Source organism: Nicotiana tabacum, chromosome 10, assembly GCF_000715075.1.
Source record: "Nicotiana tabacum cultivar K326 chromosome 10, ASM71507v2, whole genome shotgun sequence".
NCBI classification, from domain to species: Eukaryota; Viridiplantae; Streptophyta; class Magnoliopsida; order Solanales; family Solanaceae; genus Nicotiana; species Nicotiana tabacum.
In genome coordinates, this window is record NC_134089.1 from 55949355 (window position 1) to 55969959 (window position 20605).

Below are 20605 nucleotides of genomic sequence, written 5' to 3' on the forward strand. Positions count from 1 at the left end.
TGCTCTGCAGTAATATATTATGATGGTGTTACGTCCTGCAGTAAAATATTACGGTGATGTCACGCTTTGCAGTATTAAGTTACGACAGTGTTGCACCCAGCAGTATTACATTACGGTGATGTTACACTTTGCAGTAATAAGTTACAACAATGTTGCACCATGTAGCATTTTACGTTGAATTTGTTGTAAGGTAATTGACATTAGTCCATTAGTCCAAGGAAAAAATTATTTGGGGATTATAAGGATTATGCTATTTCACAGGTGATTAGCAAATTTATGAAAGTGAAGGGAGAGCAAGTCAAAAAAAAGAATTTTGTCCAAGTTGGGCATTTTGGGATAAAATACGGCCCGAGCTAAAATACCTGGTATTTATGGACTAGTGCCATACAAGGTACTCTATGGCCATGATAGTAAGGTGTACAAGGTATATTAGAAGAGAGTAGTATTTAATTAAATTGAGATAATTTTTAAATTATACGGATAATTGATTAATTACCAGGTAATGGGATATTACCCAATTAAATAATAAGTGGATAAAAACTTAATAATTAATATCCCACCCCACCCCGCGTGGCAAGAAGCCACAAGAATGGAAGTGACTAAGTAGTCAATTATGATGCCTCCTAGACAAGAATAAGTATGAAATGGACAACTATCTAAATTGTCTAATTATTACAAAGTCCAACATGATTCAAAAAGGAATCAAAATGTATCCTTCCAAAATCAAAATGGCGATCAGCATTTCAACTTCAAGATTTTCCATCTCTCTTGGGTTGAAATAAAGAGTCAAAAGCTTCAAAAAACGGTTGGAACAAGTTTTATACTATTTGGTTCAATGTTCACAAAAACTTTAAATGCAAATTATAGTTTTCGCCATTTCAAGAATATTAATCCATTAGATTATTGTTGGAATAGGATTAAGCCATGATGGCTAAGTTAGAGTGCACATTAATTTTGCTCAGAATATGCATAGCGTTGGAAAATATTGGAATGATGAGATCAAGAAAATTCTCTTTTAGCATAAGGCATATATCATGGATGACATTGTCGTTAAGGATATCTCATCCAATATAGGTGTAACCTTCAGGTATGTTAAGGATATCCCTTCTTTCTTTTGGCATGTTCCATACGATACGAACGAAACGTGCAAATGCACAAATTCCATGAATGACTCTATTCATAGAAGTATAAGAGATATCTATGTTCTTGAATTTCCGTGTATCATAATATTTTATCATCTGTTCATGGGTCTCAGAAAAATATGAAAGTTGAAAAGAGTTTACTTTATGATATTACTCAAAGGCAAAATGGTCTTATGAAGCTCCGAAAGATTTTTTTAACGTATTTTCATGTATTGCATTCATGTGCATTAACCCATGACCAGATGGCGTTATATATGCATATATATGTAAATATATGTATATGGGATATGGGAAAAGGTTACGGCGTTATATACGCACCACCACCTGATCAGTTGGTATATGATGATGATGTTGCCCACAGTGGCTAAAATATGATTCAAACGGCGTTGATATTGCCCACAGTGGCTGAAATATGATTCAAACGACATTATATACGTGTATATATGTATGTATATATATGTATATGGGATATGAGAAAGGTTATGACGTTATATACGCACCACCACCTGATCAGCTGGTATACGATGATGATTTTGCCCACAGTGGACGATATGATATGATGGGATGCCCTCAGAGACTGATGATGTTATGAAACATGTATCTATGCACGACATGGCATTCATACGCATATGCATGGCGCTAAAAGTAATTTATGAGTTACAATGTTATTCAGACTTACAGGTTGAGTCATGTACTCTATTAGTTTTCATGTCTCTTATGTATTTATTTATGTGCCTTACATACTCGGTACATTATTCGTACTGACGTCCCTTTTGCCTGGGGATGCTGCGTTTTATGCTCACAGGTCCCGATAGACAGGTCGAGAGCCCTCCAAGTAGGCTATCAACTCAGCAGAAGATGTTGGTGCACTCTATTTTCTTCGGAGATGCTTGTTTGGCTAGTATGATTTAGATGTGTATTGTTTGGTATGGGGGGACTCTGTCCCGACCTTTATGGCGTTTATGTACTCTTAGAGGCTTGTAGACATATGTCGTGTACATAAAAGATTGTACGGCCTTGTCGGCATATGTTTTGAGTTTATGAAGGATCATGTTGGCCTATTAGGCCTGTATTACATGTGTATATGATAATGTAATAAGAAAGATACATTACTTTGGTATTCGGTTGAGTAAGCCGTCGCGGCCCATCGGTTTGGGTCGTAACAATTTCTTCCGCAAATTGTTTATTTTCCTCATTTGTTAGGCTTACCTAGTCGTAGAGACTAGGTGTCGTCACGACAGTTCACGGAGGTTTTTTTTTTGAAGATTAAGTTTACCCATAGCCTCACAAACTCAATTATATAATTCACTCTCAATTCCATACCCAAAATCATGGCTAAAATCCAAAATATCAATTTTCTAGGTTTTCGCTCAAACCCCAAGTTTCTATCAATCTCCATGCTCAAATCCGTAACAAACCATGTATTTAACGCCTAATGAGTGAGAACAACTTACCTTGACGTAGATGAAGAAAATATCTCTTCCAAAAGCTCCAAAATCGTCCAACCCGAAGTGAAAATGGGTGGAAATGAGCGAAAACTCGACTTTTAAAGAGAGCTCACTGCCTCCAGCCTCTTTGCACCTGCGGTCTCTTGACCGCTTCTGCGGTCCTGCAGGTGCGGACCAAATGTCGCTTCTGCGGTCCAGGGCTCCCAACCCATTCCTTCTTTTATGTCCTCTTCTCCGCAGGTGCGGTCTCGCTTCTGCGGCGAAATGACCGCATCTGCGATCCCAGCTCTCCCCCACCAAAATCGCACCTGCGACCCTATGGCCGCTTTTGCGGCTCCGCACCTGCGGCCAAAACCTCGCAGGTACGGTTACACCAAATACCAGCTGCATCAAACCTTCTCCAAATTCCATTTTTTTTGATCCGTTAACCATCCGAAAGTTGGAGTAGGTCCGTAATGTCAAATGTGACCTGTGTGCAAAATTTGAGGTCAATCGGACATGATTTGATATGCTTCGGCATCGAAAGTAGAAGTTTGAAATTCTAAAGTTCATTAAGCTTGGATTGGAGGTCGATTCATAATTTTAGCATTGTTCGATATGATTTGAGGCCTCAAGCAAGTCCGTAATGTGTTTTTTGATTAGCAAGGAATAGTAGGATCTTTGAGGGAGCTATAGAATGTATTCGTCATGTAAGATTTAGTTGCATTCATAATTTGGATTTTTGGAGCAAAATAAATGTATCATTTAATACTTGTTGATATCCTGGATATTATGGACTCCTTGCAAGCGTAAGCTAGGTATATCATGTACACGAGGATCTTTTGCACTATTTAGTACCTTTTTATAGAAGATAAAGAACGTACTTTTTTGCAAACATGCAATGTTCTAAATGTAGATATTTCATTAGTAATCTTTTGGATATCTTGTGAAGCTTTGTTCCCATGATAGTGTCGCTCCTTTTTCTTTAATCCAGTTAAACGCTTGAAATCTTCAGGAAGCACGAGAACTAATTGGTCTTCAACCTTTCTGGTTACCTTATACTAGTTGTATATTTGAAACCAAGTGAAATAGAAAAATGGGATCTTTATTAGTTTGGTTGATGCACATCTTATTTTATCAAATAAAGTATGGTTCCATGTGCAGCCAAAAATGTATTGCAGGTTTTGACATTGCTATCAATATTTTCCTTAATAGCTTTATGATTTCTACCTAGCCCCCATGACCAAGAAGAGGCTGAAAAATGAGAGTCTAATGCGATCAGATTAGAGGCTGAAAAACAAGATTATTTTTTGTATTTGCAATCCAAGGTTCATCTAATGCAAGAATTTTACTTACGTAATCAACATTATTTATGACTGTAATATCTAAGTAAAATACTATGGCAAGCATTATTTGCACTAGAACAAACAGTAGAACAAACAGAAGGATATTATAACAAAATTTGTTCGGCCCGTGCTAAACATCTAGTTAATAATATATTGAGGTCAGCCAAGAATATTTATAGGGGAAAACATCCAATATTAAACTTCAATTACTTAAGCAATTTCATTAATAGCTAACACAATATTACAAGTTATTTTAAAATTCTTTAAGTGGAAGAAAAATAACATACAACATATCGAATCCCAATATAATACATGACTCACACTGTATCCATGGAGCCTCTAAATTAATAGGAGAAAAACATAGAAATGCCAGTGGAAAGGCCCCAACTATACCTTAAACAATGTGTAAGGATCAATATAACACGAGAGTCCTGATACAATGTATGGTTCATCAAAAATCAGCTGAAGGAAGGTCCGCTCCTATAAGGAACATATTCCGCATGCTGGAGTATCACCTGCATCTTAAGATGCAGCGTCCTCGGTAAAAAAGATGTTAGTGCATGTGGAATAGTACTATTATGTAAAACGGACAGAACAATGTATAAAAATACAGTAGCTCAAAGAGAAGTAAATGAAATACATCAAGAAGCTATGAAACAACATATAGGGTCATATGTCAAGTCATATTGTACTTAATTCATTCTGCACTTCTTTTGGATCAAGTGAACCATATGAGCTATGTTTGGGATACAAAAATATAATGTAGATGTAACACTATGTACCAGCAAAAGACAATAAAAATGTAACCTATGTGTTTCATCTAGCCGTCCATAGGGCTCACCTATTACTTGTGCTAACTATGTGTTTAACCAGTACATCCATAGCCAACCTTTACTATGCACCTATGTGTTTCACCTGTCCATAAGGCTCATCTATACTCTACACATGCATTTTGTCAGACCGTCTATATGGCTCATCTTTACTACAGCTACGCACCTATAGATTTTACCAGACCATCCATAGTGCTCATCTATACTCTACACCTATGCTTTTCACCGGATTGTCCATTGGGCTCATCTATACTATGCACCTATGTGTTTCACCAGATTGTCCATAGGGCATGTAACACATTATTATGCATATGACCATATGTAATCTCAAAGCAACACGAATAATATTACATTTAGGGTCATAAGACTAGATCATTAGAATAATTCAAGTTCATGGTCATCATGCGGAAGCATAGCTAATTACATTAGCGCATGTATGGAGAATCAATAATTGGATTACAATGGTGCATGAGCACCATTCATCATCTTTATGGATCATCATTATTTACCATAAAACATCTCTCTTTCATCTCGTTATGTACTCATTTATCATCTTCAGGTCATTAGCTAAGAGCATCATTCTTGGGGACATATGATTGAAATCATAGGAATGCCTTAATTTCAACGTCATGCTTATTTGTAAACTTGAACCTCTGTAGCGTTTCCATAAAGGAAATATCATGGTATGCGGAACTACACAAGTGGAGAGATTACATGGAGAACACATAACCGTTTGTCTCCCAAAAAGATTCCATATAAATCATTTCATAAAAGTATTTTATTTTCATTGTCCTTTGGGACATTCAGTACCTCATAATTTTCATTTTGGCAAGTGGCCGCATTTTATTGTCATACTATCACATCCTTTTACTCGCCACTCGTTATGGGTCATCATAAAACATTAAAGGTATTTAAACTAGGAATCATTTCTACAACTGCATGAGTAATAAAAGCTTAAGAAACTTGGAAGATATCTAAAAAGGAGAGCATAGTGATAGTAATTGAAGCATGACTATAACTCGTAAGCATTTGAGAAGTCAATCATACTTGAAATATTTTTCAAATATGAGCATATAGATGATAATTGAAACATGACTTGAGTATGTACTCATTAGATAAGTCATCCCTTTAAGGCAATTTAACATAATAAGAATAGGAACTCGAACAAACCATGCTTGGAGTTCATGAGGAATTCAAGGAATCTGATTTTACTGAGGGAGTTTAGCCAAATACCTCAAATTATTCCCTTAATGATACTACGATGATCAACTTCACTAAACAACTTCAATCTACAATAACAACATCAAATAAGACTTATATTAGTAGCAAATTTCACAATTTAGGGCACTTAGACATTTATCAAACACTTACTAGGCATAAATCTCTACAACTCTTAACCATGGAATTTATTTATCCAACTACCACCATTTACAATAATTTATCTTGATATCATCCTTATGTAGTTTAGAACTTCCAATGTTATATGCATGTCCAACCATCCACACCCAACCAACAAAATTCCATCAAATAACCACCCTTTAATCTCTACAATGGCTATGAATTGAAATTGGGAACTTATGGCTTCCAATTACCATCCAATAAGTTTAACATTTAATTCATACTACTCATAATAAATCCATGCACCTAGGTCTAAGGGTGTAGGATTACCTTTTGGAAGAAATCTTGAAAACCCCTCCTCTGAGTTTTTTAAGAAATTTCTTGAAAATCTTATGATTTAATAGTGGATTGTGTTAGTTCTAGTGTATAATTGATTGAAGAAAACACCAAACTAGTGAAAATTACTCACATTGAAGATAGGAGGAGTTGGGGGTCTTGAAAGAGAGAGAAAAAGAGCTCCAAAAATTGTCTAAGTGAAGTGGGAGAAGTGAGATCTCGAAATGCCCTTTTCTATAAAAGTCTAATGGTTGTGCGTAGCTACGCACACTTCCTGCATTGCTACTCAAGGGACAAATCCCTGAAGCCCTCGTTTTTCCACATTCTATTTTTAACTACGCATGCTGCGTAGCCACCCAGTTGTATGGCTGCTCAGCTACCCTTTGGTAAAAAGACCATGCAACTAAGACACCAATAAACTTAACATTATCTCTTTCGTGGTTTATTGTCCTTACGTAATCAATCAATTGACTAATACATAGAATCAAGTAGATCATACAACCAAACAAGACATATAACAATCTAAAATCTACCCCGAGTATGAATACACATGTAACATGTATATACACACATCACCTTATATACGCATCAACCCCGCATGTAGCAATTAATATCCACTATTAGGAAAAATTTCCTCAATTAAAGTTTGCCAAGACACTTACTTCAATCAAGCCAAACCAATATTTCAAAAATGCATTCACGCATGAATCGACCTTCAAACGGCTCGTATGCTAGCAAAAAATAGCTCAATAACAATAAATAATGCCATAGAATCAAACCCAAATGATAAAGGTCAAATTTTTAATCAAAAACTCAAAGTCAACAAAAAATCAACCCAGTCTCGCTTCTCAAAACTCGACAAAACTCACGAATCCCGAATAACCATTTGATTACCTGTCCAAATATACAAGTTTCATCCAAATTCGACTCCAGATTGAGGTTCAAATCTCTACTTTTGACTTTAGAAAAGTTTTGCCAAAACCTTCAAAATACACTTTCTTATCTTTCAAGACAAAACCCTCTTTCTTCTTTAAGATTTCTTGAAATAGAGCCAAAATCGATGATGGATTTATTTTATAATCATAAATTCAAGTTAGGTTTTCTTACCTCAATGAAGTAGATGAAAACTCCCCCAAAGGACACCTCTTCGTGAGCTCCAAAACCTTGTGAGAAAAAGAAACTAAATCCCAAAATAAGTATACAAAAATACAGTAGCTATCTCAGCCTGAATCAGATTCTAGATTATCTTGCAACTCACATTTGATAAGCCCAACATAAGTCTTATGAGATTACATACAAGATAGCCGTAAAAATAGCACGGTATAGCCAGTTTTTGGACTGGTCATTCAAATATAGTCAGCATAATATACTGGAGTTCGGTGCACCTGTGTATGAACTCCAGCATATTATGCTGGACCAGTATACTTTGCTGACTGCAGTATAATATACTGGAGACTGGAGCACCGGTGCTCCAAACTCCAGTATATTATACTGGACAATTATACTTGCTGGAACTCCAGTATATTATGCTGGAGTTCTAGTGTACTTATGCTGGAACTCCATCATATTATACTGGAGTTCCAGCATACTTATCCTGGAACTCTAGTATAATATGCTGGAGTTCAAGCATACTTATGCTGGAACTCCAGTATAATATACTGGCGTATTTTTCGGGTTTTGAACAGTGTTTTCGCTCAGATTTATCTTTACATAAAAAGTGGCTAAATTTCGATTACTTTTGAAACTGGACTATTTTTGAACGACCAACTGTAAATCTGGCTATTTTTGTATTTCACCCAATATAACTCTTTGAATCATCCAATTTGGCCTTAAAATGAGCGAGATATGATAATTTAAAATTTTAAAGGAAGTTTGAAAATTTCAGGGCATAACTAGTATTTTCAAAATTAGTGCACCAGAAAATCAACAATCGCAAAATTTTCGTTTAAGCACCCAAAACTCATTTGTAACCGTCCATCACAAACTATATATGAATTTCAATCATAAAATACGCTACAAAACCTGTTCGGGCACTCAAACGAATAGAATTTCTCTTAAGTTGTTAAATATTCATTCTTTCAAAAAGAGTCATTCTTCCAAATCAATCACGAACAACTCAAAATCCAAAATTGACCTTACATTGAAGTCATAATACATTAGATAAAGCTATTCAAAGTCTTAAACTACCGAATAGAATGTTAAAGGTCAAAACGACGATTCAGGTCATTACAGGACAATGCCAAACTCCAAATTGTGATAATCCTTCTCATGTGGATGTTGTTGCCGCATGCTTAAGCAATAATCCTACCATCCTGCACCAATACCGTATCAAGACTAACACATGAATTATCACAATACACTATATAAGGCCTCAAACCCATGGGCAGCACCAACACTGTGACTGCAATAGATGACAACCCCTCTACAAAATAATAGTGGTAGTCTGTTATGCCCCAACCTCGGAGAGCGGGACCACCGCCCAACTGAGTGAACCCGGTCGAGCAAGATTATCCATCATTTCCTACCCTACTCATTCATAATCCAAAAAGGAAGTGCATCACCATTTGTTAAACAAGGGAGAGATCAGTTATATAAATATGTAAACGTTGCTAGTTCATTTTTACTTAAACACAATATGCAATGGTTAAGTTCTTAAAAGTACAAACAGTTAATAATCTAGTGGAGAAGAGTTTCAAAATACAATGTGATCCAATGACCACCCCGACACACATACATGACCCACATAAACGTCTATAGAGCTTCTAAGGATACAGAAGACCAACATGACAATGCCGACAACAAGGCCCCGGGCATACCTCAAAATGTGGAAATTTATACAAAAGAAGAACTACATAACCCCTGGGAGAAATGGGGGCTCACCAAGACTACTGTGAGGAGAGAAAGAGAGCACCACTATCTGCGATCGGTGCTATCTGCAATGGAATCACTTGCATTTGTTCAAAGATGTAGCGCCCTCGGCCAAAGGGATGTTAGTACTGTCGAATAGTACTAGTACGTAAGGCAAACAGAAATCTTAGTAGGATGAACATGCGAAACAAATTGAAGGCAGTTATAAAAATCAACAAATGCTTCACAGGATTACAAGGAACCACCAAATAAGGATCACAGAGTTCTGATTCAATCTTTCCATCTCTTTAGGTTAATAATCTTTAGTGCCCAATGCCACAACTCATAATGCCACCGTATTTTCACACGGATTCCGGTCTTGGCCCAACCAGCTAAGCCATCCCTAGTGAGACATATCCAAATTTCAATGATAATCAGAAATCCAAATAAATGCCACCATGTGTACATCATGGTATCTGATGTCGGCCCGATCGGCTAATCCATCTCACTTGGGACATAACATTTTGCAATTATTTATTTAATTCACTTTTGTTTCCATCTTCCATTACATGGCACAAACAGCCCCATTTATCAAGTAGTTCTTGTCACTTGGACACATTTTATAATTCAAGTCTTTCCCTTTATTATTTGTTCAAATAACTTCATCATCCATGTCTCAATATAAGGCATGCGCACATAAGGAAAGAAAAAGAAAAGCTTGGAGAACATAATCACATTTTCAAATAGCATAATTTTAGGGTAAACACTTAGAACAATTATGGAACAAAAATCTTTCAAGGAAATCCATCTAGTATGATCAACTCGGAGCTCACGCCAATTATTCAGACACCAAGATTTCAACATTAAGAAGAGGAGGGTTAGCCATACAAACCTTACGTGAGTCTTTTCCATAATTCCTACGACAAGTTCCGAAACCTTTAGCACCTTCAATCTATTTAACAATGTAGCATAATTGAACTTATTATTAGAAAATTGATCATAGCCCTAGCTCACTTAAGCAATATATCAACATTATGTGTTTGTCAGGGTCTCATGGCCCCTTTTTAGTGGAAGATTCCCCACAACCCATTCCCCATTCTTTCCTATATTTGTTTTAGCACTCCCCCACATACCTTAGGATCACATGCATGCAAGGTAACCACCCTAATCCAAATGCATTACCTCACTAATAGTCCATTTTAGCTACAATTTGGAATTGAGAGTTTGGGTGATGAAGCTTTCTTCTTGGAAGGGAGACCCAGGTGCCTTGTTTGTTATTCTTCAAGATGTTTAGGCTAGGATTTGATGAACAATTGATGGAGACCCCTTCCCCTCTCTTTGATCCTCCTCTCATACTCTAATTATCAGAGAAAAATGCTGAAAATAGCCTAAGGGGGTATTTTAACGAAATGGGGGTCGAATTTTAAATTAAGAAAAATTGGTGCCCCGACACAGGTTTGCGATCGCATATGCAACCGCATAATGGTTATGCGCTCTGCAAAGTGACCGCAGAAGGAGCCTCATGAATTTAAGTTTTCTAACTGAGTATGCAATATGTATGCGGTCCGCATATCTGTTCTGCGGTCGCATAATGCATTGCAGAACTTTCCTTCACAAAAATTCAAGGCAGATATGCGACCAACATACGGCCAACATAGCGATTATGCGATGGCACAATTGGGCCACATAACTGGCATCAAAATTGGCCAACTTTCTATTTCACTTTGCGGCCATTATGCAGTCTGCAGAGTGATTATGCGGCCCACAGAGTGATAATGCAGCCGCATAATGAGCCGTAGAAATGCGTTCTTTTGAGAAACATTTTCCTCTAAGTCTGTAGGGTGCTGCTCAATCCAAAAGGTCCGAACCGCGGCAAGCTTACTTCTACAATAATAATGCAGGGATCCAACTCGGCACCACGAAATCTCAAGTTTTGATTAAGAATTTTACGGTCTTTACATAGTCTTCCCTCATAACACTATGAGAAACATCCAGCACCACATTTGTATCGTCATTGCAACTCGCTTGTGCCCAAGTGATATGGAGTACTTAACATTGCATATGAATGAATAGAAAAGAACTGAAGATATAGGCTTCAAGACGAGATAAAGTCGCACAATAAGGAATCAAGAAAGAGAAAGTTCTTAAAGCCTATAGCCTCTCAAAGATGAGTACAAATATCTCTCTACTGAATCAAAAGAATCTACTTCGATTGTTCATGACTCGTGAGACCTATATGAACCTAGTTCTCTAGTACAACCTTCGCACGACCTAAAATCCCACCGGAGCCGTGATGGCACCTAACACTGCTTTCTAGGCAAGCCAATAAAAGATATGCAAAATTAAACTTAAACAACAACAAGAAATAGCCATACACAGCGGAATAGCATAAATAACTGAAATCATAATGACAATACAACTTAAACCATCCAAAATCTCATGTGACCGAGTTCATGCGCTCTATAAATTACTAAATACAATAATTTCTGAAAGTCTAAACAATAATGACATAATATAAAGGAGGGAACTTCAAGGCAAGCAAATGGAACAATAGTGCTACCTCGAAATCTCCAAGAAAATCCGAATAAATAGATCACTAGAAACCAACACTATTATCAATAACTGGATATGCACATGAAGTGCAGGGTGTAGTATGAGTACAATTAAAACTATGTACTTTGTAAGTAGCAAACCAAACCTCCGAGAAAGCAGTGGCGAGGTTGATAATGTCTGATGCTCACTTTCAGTAGCTAACAACAACAATAGCTGCAGAATAATGCGTATAAGAGAAGAGCAACTCAAATATTAACAGACTCAAGTCTAACACAATAAGAGGAGAAACAAACATGGTTTTTAGGTATATCAGTCAAGACGTTCACTTTTTCACAAAAATCATGTAGACCGGGATTTATCAAGGTAAACTATGAATTTCAAGATATAAGCATCAGTAGAGACATCAAATACCAATTAGCATAAGGAAATACAACTCTATGCATGCATGTCAAATATACAAACCAAAATCAACAGCTTCAGAGTTTAATCATCAAGTATACACAATCTTAACACGCTCATTGTGTCTAGTACATGTACCCCCCCCCCAAATCATGTTCTCAACACTCTCATGATGCCTAACACAATACCCCTAGATCATCACAAACACAAACTCAGCATTATATGGGTACCTCATATAAGTCCCTCACCAAGCACATCTCGTGTGTCTGCCTCAAAAGGCCCAAAGTAACATCAGTTATCACCTAACTTTGGAGGGGCAGAACCTAGCTCGAGCGTTGATCGAATCAAATTCAATGATCAATATCTCTCAGCCCAATATGGGGCCTTGACACAAGTGTCACCTAACTATCAATATGAAAATGGCTTTATAGCCCAACAATAGTCATCAATCCGCTCAATATGGCTCTATGGCTTAAAATAAATCATCAATCTCCTCAGGCCTCAATATGCCAGCATCTCACATTATTATAATTAAAATATTATACAGAATATATAAATGTGCCACAATTCAGCTAAAACCCCTGTTATAAGCAAGGACACTAACATCATGTGAGATAACATATAAAGAGTGCACAGAGACAGAGATATAACATGCAGAAATAATATCATGACAGACAAATATGACTATGACTAGAGCAAAATGCTCAACATGGAAAAATACCCCTATTATATTTCAAAAAGATAAGATTATAACATAAACATGATTTCTAGCATAAATAATAGCTCATGTAATAATACATACAAATGAAACATGGTATCAAGGAGGCATGATAGCAAAATAAGGCATATAATAGCCTAAGGTCTACTCGAATCATGAAAAACTGTGATGCAAGCTTATATGCTCGTCACTTTGCATATGCATCAGCCCCCAACATATAACAAGAATCATAGCATATGGGGAAATACCCTTAGTCCAGCCTAGAAAAGATACTTACCTCATCCTGGCTAGTCTTTACATTAAGATCGCGTCAAAAACATCGATCTGGTCCTCCAATCATGACATGCAAGAAAAACATCATCCAAGAAGTCAAACAATGTTATAGGAAGCAATCTCAAACCATAAATCTTCGATCTTTAAAGAATTCCCGAAACTCAATAGAAGTCAACCTAGGCTCGCTTGCCTGAAATTCGAAACTAATACAAAAATCTGATGTCTCATAACCTACCGAGTGCAAATATATAACTAGTTTCCAAAACCGAGTCCAAATAAAAATTCAAATTCCCAAAATACACTCTCTTAAAGTATAGACAAAAACCACAAATTTTCCTTTAAAATTTCATGTTTTAGGTGTAGAAATCCGTGGGGATTCATGATACATAATCAAAATAAAATAAAAATTACTTATGTAAGGCCCCGTAAAATTTTACCAAAACTCGGGATTTTGTGGTGCCGAGGTGGACTTATGTATTAATGATTGTAGAGATGTGTGGACTTTTTAGGTTAAACAGTGGTTTGTGAGATGAAATTTTTTTTAAAAGTGTAGGGCATTTCTGCGGTCCATTCTGCAGTCACAGAACTAATTTGCATACCGTAGACCTGCCGCACAGTGAAGCAGAAACCTAAGCTAAAATTTAGGACCAATATCCGGCCACATAATTATTTTGTGGGCCGCACAATTCATCGTGGTTCCAACATAAATATTTCTAGACGGATGTCCTACGGCACAGTATGCGACCACAGACCGGTCACAAAGTGAAGCAGAAATGCCCTATTCCAGAAGCCTATTATGCGGTCCATTTTCCAGACCGCATAAGAGTTATGTGGCAGCATATGCTACCGCAAATCTGCAACGAGGCTTCATTTTTCTAGTTTTATAAACTCGACCCCATTCTAATAAAACAAACTTAGGGATCATTTAGAAGGATGAAACTTATATTTTAGAGAGGGGAAGGTGGTCTAGAGTGAGAAACGAAATGTCTAAGTCATTTATTCATCAATCTTTGCTCAAACATTGAAGATTTCTCTAGGGTAACTCACAAGGTCTTCAACCCAAAGGTAAGATTCTACTCCCTAGCCTTCAACTTCGAGATTTAACTAAAAATAGGTAATAAGCCAAGCCATTCTTGGGTGTGGGAGTTGTTTGTTCTGCATGCATGTACTACCTAGGATTGTGGGAATATTGTGTGCTCAATTGGGTAGATTTTGGTTAGTGAAGTAGAGGAATCCATCATAGGAGGACCTTGAAGTCATAATGACAACCTAATGTTTGATAAAATTCTCAAATGAGCTGGAACCATGAATTCTTTCCTAATTTGTGTTCAATTTTGCTAAATCTCTAAATAGATCAAAGTTGTTAAGATTCTAGAACTGTGTAGTAAATTAAGGAGAGCACAAAGCGAGGTATGTTGGCCAAACTCATCTCCTAGAATTGAACCCCATAGTGTCCTTGTAAGTCCCGTATTGCTCTTCATAAATTAATTTTTTCCAAATAAGCCTTGTGTCAAAATGAATATGCGTTCAATGTGTATTTCAAAGGTTATTGTAATGTTGAGTTACTGTTTGAGAGCTATCGTGATTCAATATGTATTCTAATGAAAGCTATCATGTCAAATTGTGTAAGAAATCACATGTTCCTAAGACGCTAAATTGCTCAAATGTGTGTTTAAAGTCTTAATTTGAAAACCTTGTTGTTTATTATCCATGATGATATTTGAAAGTGAAAGAAGAGAGCATGAAATATGATGTGCGGCCAATATGCCAAGAATGATATTATGTCATGGCCATTGGTGCCAATGAAATGAATGATATGTAAAAGAACGTGAAATGTATGGTAAATTCCTTTAAACAATAAATGCTTTGGGAGTATCGTTCAAGTCACTGAGGAATGGTAGGTTAAAATAACCTAATCCTGAAACTACACATGCCGGCGTAGGAGTGATTGATGAGTAAATCTCCATGTTAATATGATGAGGTTGTTTCCCCTTATATGGGATGATATTATGGTGAAACGACTTAGACGATCGGGCCGAGATGGGACGCCATGCCGCGCACATGGTGGTATTGTGAGTGGATGTCTCGAGGTGAGACGGCTTAGCCGATCGGCCTGAGATCGAACTCCGTGCTAAAAACACTGCGATGTATTGGTGTTAAGGATCTCCCAACTTAAAAAATTGAAACTTAATTTGATATTTACCTTGCCTTAACTTGACACCCTGATACTATTTGAGTCTCTTATTGATTTTATGTTTCCTTCTCCATTTGTTGTTACTCGTTCTATTGAGAGGGTGTTTATTCATACATACTAGTACTATTCTATATGTACTAACGTTCCTTTTGTTGGGGGCGTTGCATCTTTAAATGGATACAGGTGATTCCATAGCAGGTGGTGTTGACCCGTGATAGTAGCATACTCTATCTTCAGCTGACTTGGTAAGCCCCACTTCACTTCGGGGTCCTTTATCTCTTGTCCTTTGTACATAGACCTTTGAGGTATAGTCGAGGCCTTATTGCCGGCACTGTCTTAGCACTCTTTTGGTTCTATTAGCGGCTTTGTAGACATAGTGTAGGTTATATCCTTTTTGGGAAGGTTAAACTAAACTTTTTGTAATTGTACCATCTGCTCCACTTTAACTACGAACATATAATGTACTATTTTGGAAGACTTGTTAATGACGTAACTAATGGAAGTGAACTGGTGTTATTCATATGACCTCTTACTATCTAATTAATGAAATGTATTTTCCTCTTTATTCATGGGTGAGTTGGGTAGACGACATTGTGTAGGCTTTCTTGGCCGAGGTAACCCTATCAAGTGTCGATCGTGCTCCCCAAGGTCAGGGCGTGACAACTTACCCTCAAGATATGGGTAAAATCCATCCCCAAAATCGTCTCTTCCGAGCTCCAAAACTCAAAATAGTGAAAACCCCTCAAAATCCCAAAATTTGACAGCTCAAATCAGTGACATCAAATACTCTACACGACCACGGTCAAACCCATGTGATCGCGATGAGCAATCCAGCGCTGCCTCCAGAACCTTCACCGCAAATGCGACCTAGAACATGCAAACGTGATGGCCAAATGGCCTCACTACTCCGCGAACGCGAGGGATCGAACACGAATGCGAAAGTCTGCAGCTCGACCTCCTCCAACACTTCGTGAACGCGAAGCCACATAAGCGAAAGCGATAGCCAGCACCCCCAATACTCCACGAACGTGAGCTCGTTCCTGCGAACACGATACACCAATTCCAAGCGGCCAAAATCCTTCTCCTCAATCGTGAGCCTTGCTCCGCGATGGCGACCCAGTGCAACACACCAGCACATCATCAACTCCAAACTCGACCAAAATTGTCTGAAACAACCGAGAATCACACAAGAGCCTCGCGTCCAATTATACCAACAATGTAAATACATTATTCAAACTTATGCAAAGTCTCAAAGTACTACAAATAACTTCAAAACCAAGAATTATAGATCGAAAATATTCTTTTAACTTTCAAACATTTCAATTTCGCCGAACTTGTCCGAATCAGATTTAGACACTCTGGACCACAACAAAACTATGAAAGTTAGTTCCAATCAACTAAATGAACCTAACAAAGGTATCAAAAACCATAGTAAAGGTCAGATAACACCGAACTCAATTTTCAGTCAAACCTATGAACTCTCCAATTTTTTGAAATTGCTAGCTTTCGACAAATAGAGCTAAAACAATCTAGAAACATCCATATTCAAATCCGAACAAAGGCCCAAGTCCAAATTAGCCATGCAACCTTATTGGAATCATGAAATCACCAATTTGAGGTCATTTATTGTTGAACCTTGGTCAACTCTTCCAACTTAAAGCTTCCAAATTGAGAATTACTCTTCTAAATCTTTCAAGAACCTCTCAAAAGTTAAAACCAACCATACACACAACTCATAATGCATCATATGAAGCTATTCACAACCTTAAAAGTACATAACAAAATTCAAAAGCTCAAAACGACCGGTCAGATCGTTGCGCATACATGCATGAGATATGATTAATCGAGATAGAAGTCACTTCATATATATTTCTGTTTATATATACTCAAGCATATGGTGTATTTTTTTTTGTATCAGGATTATGAATCTACTCTTACTTGCTCATGTTTTATGACAATAATTCTTGGAGCAGTTTTTATTTAATTCCGCATTTTTACTTTATCATTTACTAAAAGATTTTCTTCGATCTGACTTGTGTTGGTGTTGATTGATTCACCCAGCGGGTTAGGTTAGGTTCTATCATGACTTAGTTAAATTTGGGTCATGATATTGGGCTTTATTTGGAGACTTAAGGTAGAGTTTTATGATCGATTTGCAGTACCTTCGAATCACCTTCTACTATTTCTATCTCTATATACTATTTATCTCTTATCATACAGTGATTATTATTCAGATCGTTGTGTTTACTATTCGCAGAGAAAAGCGGGGAGATAAAAGGAAGAATAAGAAGAAGTGCAAAGAAACTCCAGCTGTTAGTATAAAACTCAGACCACTGAGATAAAAATATAGATCCTGTAATGTAAATATTTCTCAACAAAGTATAATTATGTCACCCTCCAAATATCTGTTTAATTTATTTCCCCCTAAAGAAGAGAAAAATTGTTATACTTATTTACATCATATTATAATGCATGCAGAAAGGAAAATGGTTTAATAGATGGGTTGAATGGGACGAAACCTATGTACATGAGGAAAACAGACAAAGAAAAACATGTAGCTGGTAGAATGCATGATTAGTCCTACTCAGAGACGTGGAATGGAAACATGGGTTAGATAAGAACAAAGATACCGATGGAGGCACCCAATTTAGGAAATACTCTGTGAGAGTCCCCCACCTCACCAGGAGAGGTAAGATACATATTGGTATTTGTTGTGACAATAAATAGGCTAGTTTATGGCCTGATAATTTATTTATTTTTTTTTTTTTTTGCTTATTGCTAAAATCAGGGCATGCAAAGTCAGGAAAATTAATTGATAGTACAATATTTTTGGGTGGTTGGTTTTTGTTCATATATCATACCTCTCTGGGGTCTACAAAAAGGCCTCTATTTTGTGGGGTTTTTGTAAATTCAAGGAAGGCTTCTATATCTTCATTATTGTTTAAGGCTTTTATGCACCACAAATCCTCCGGACATGATAGTAACTTCCAATGTGGGATGTCTAGTTTTAGCTTGTCACAACATCCAATCTCTGTGACAACCACCTTATTGCAGCTGCTGCTGTAATTATCCTTAGACGCCGTGGCCAAGTTGTGCACAAATTTACAAAGTGTTCGTACCAACTTCCTTGATGATGGTCCCTCCCTGAAAATTCCATATATGAAGAAAAGACCAAAAGGTTCAAAGAATTCCGGCATTGAAGGAGCTTTGAAGCATGAGAATCCCTTTCTCATTAGTCTTGACATTTTTGCATAGAGGAAACAATTTAATGTTGCTTGCCCTACCCTCAGCTTGAATATTTCCCCACTATCCCAAACACTCATCATGGCCCAACTATTTGGAACCTTTCCATCTCTTCCAAATTCCCCAGCAGATGGCTCACCTCGCCAATAGGCCGCCCACGTTCCTAAGCTCAGCTTATTTGTAAGAATATTGTCTATATCGTGCGAGAAGAAATCCATTGAACTCATCACTTTTCGATACAAGAATTCAGCTTGTTCCACCTTGAGTTTCATTATCTCTATACCTGAAAATACAATGTATAGTTTTGAGATGTATATTTAACTTTATTTTTGTTTACTTTTACATCCACCACTGAATAGCTTGATGCTTGTACGTAATAGTACCTGGCGGTGAACGGAATGATCTCGGGTTACTAGCTGCCGGGTGGATGAGAATGGTTGGATTTCTGAATTTGACATAGCCAAACTTGTTGACGAAAAGTTTGACAGAGGCTTCATTGTCTTTCTCAGTTGCCATGTAAGCGTAATCAACCTGATGGGAGATGAACCATTCTTCCATATGGCGTACTAGTTTCGAACCAATCCTTTTTCTACGATGAAGCGGAGAAACCCTCAGTCCCAACATATATCCTACTTTTGCTGCATTTTTTGGTGGTTTGTGGAGGGTTACCACCTTTATAGTGCCTTGAATAACACCAACGATTTCATTATTCAACTCGGCCACCTAGGGAAAAAAAATAAACAAAAATTTGTCTTTGATAAGACGTCAATTATAACAAGAATAATGGAATGATGAAGCTGAATAAGGGGAAAGAAATTAAAAAAGATGAGAATATAGTGGTACCAGCATGTTGTACACGGGACTATTACGGATTCTACAAATGGGGTCACCCATGGTATCCGTGTAAAGAAACACATTCTCAGCTGGTCCTACTTCACATCTTCTTTCAAGATCTTCTACTCCAAATCTATCGACTTGCCCATTGTAGCTCCTTATCTTAACCATCTTTACCCAAATGCCACTTTCTTTCCTTTACTATGAAACCAAGAACTTAAAGAGAATTCAAAAGGGTTTTCAGTAGCATGTCAATTCACAAGAAGGGGAAAATGTTTGGTGGTTCATATTCAAAATCAGAAAGAAGAAGAGACACGGAGGGAGATGGTTTTAGATGATTCGTATTTATACATGGGACAAATATAAAGGAATAAATGATCAGCATCAGCCTAGGCCTCCAAGTAGTGATGTTAGACAAAAAGTTTATCAATTATAGAATGTGTGTGTATGCCTTGTCTTCAGCTTATTGTTTAGCTTAATTAGCCCCTGTCCACGTTAGGATAACCTCAGGCACACGACATGGTGCATGCCTAAGCATATGTCCTGTTGTCCTCTCTTGATTTGTTATTAGCCAACTTAATTATGGCCCTAACCGAACATTTCTTGTACAATACATGTAGACATACGTACCCCCACCAACAACCCCATTCATCCGTACCATACAGTCGGCAAAGCCCTAAATATCTTGTAGAATCTAATCATATAGTCTCTACTCCCTTTTCAGAATCATGATGAAAAAAAACTATCTTCTTTTTTCTTTTAAATTTTCTAATATACCTATTGAATCTGGTTGAGATAATTAGTTGACAGATGGTATCATTACAAGATAAGATTAACGTAAATGAAGAGTCTAGACTGCATTAAGGGGATACGTGTTCATTGGACAGCCTTGGTTTAGTATTAATTATTAGCATTACTATATTTCTTAATTATTTGAATAAATTAATGACTTTGGTTTGGGTAGATTGAACCCTTCTTTTTGTAAAGTGGAAGAGGAGGTCACTTTCAGTTCGCACTCAACTTTTAATGTGTAAATCCATATTATGATTCGTTCTTGTTTTGGCTCCGTGGCACAACTTAGTGGTCCCTTATAGCTCTAACACTTTGATACGAAAGTGAAATTCC

At 37.1% G+C, this 20605-nt stretch overlaps 1 protein-coding gene across 1 annotated transcript; it reads right to left on the reverse strand.

The window, feature by feature from the left end:
- Positions 1-17697: 17697 nt before the first annotated feature.
- LOC107785149 (putative N-acetyltransferase HLS1) lies at positions 17698-20068 on the reverse strand. The gene is made up of 3 exons (XM_016606383.2): positions 19490-20068; positions 19030-19369; positions 17698-18929 (listed from the first exon to the last, which is right to left on the reverse strand). Exons 1-3 carry the CDS (start codon positions 19649-19651, stop codon positions 18259-18261), a joined length of 1173 nt encoding a protein of 390 aa, XP_016461869.1. The 5' UTR covers positions 19652-20068; the 3' UTR covers positions 17698-18258.
- Between the last annotated feature and the right edge of the window lie 537 nt (positions 20069-20605).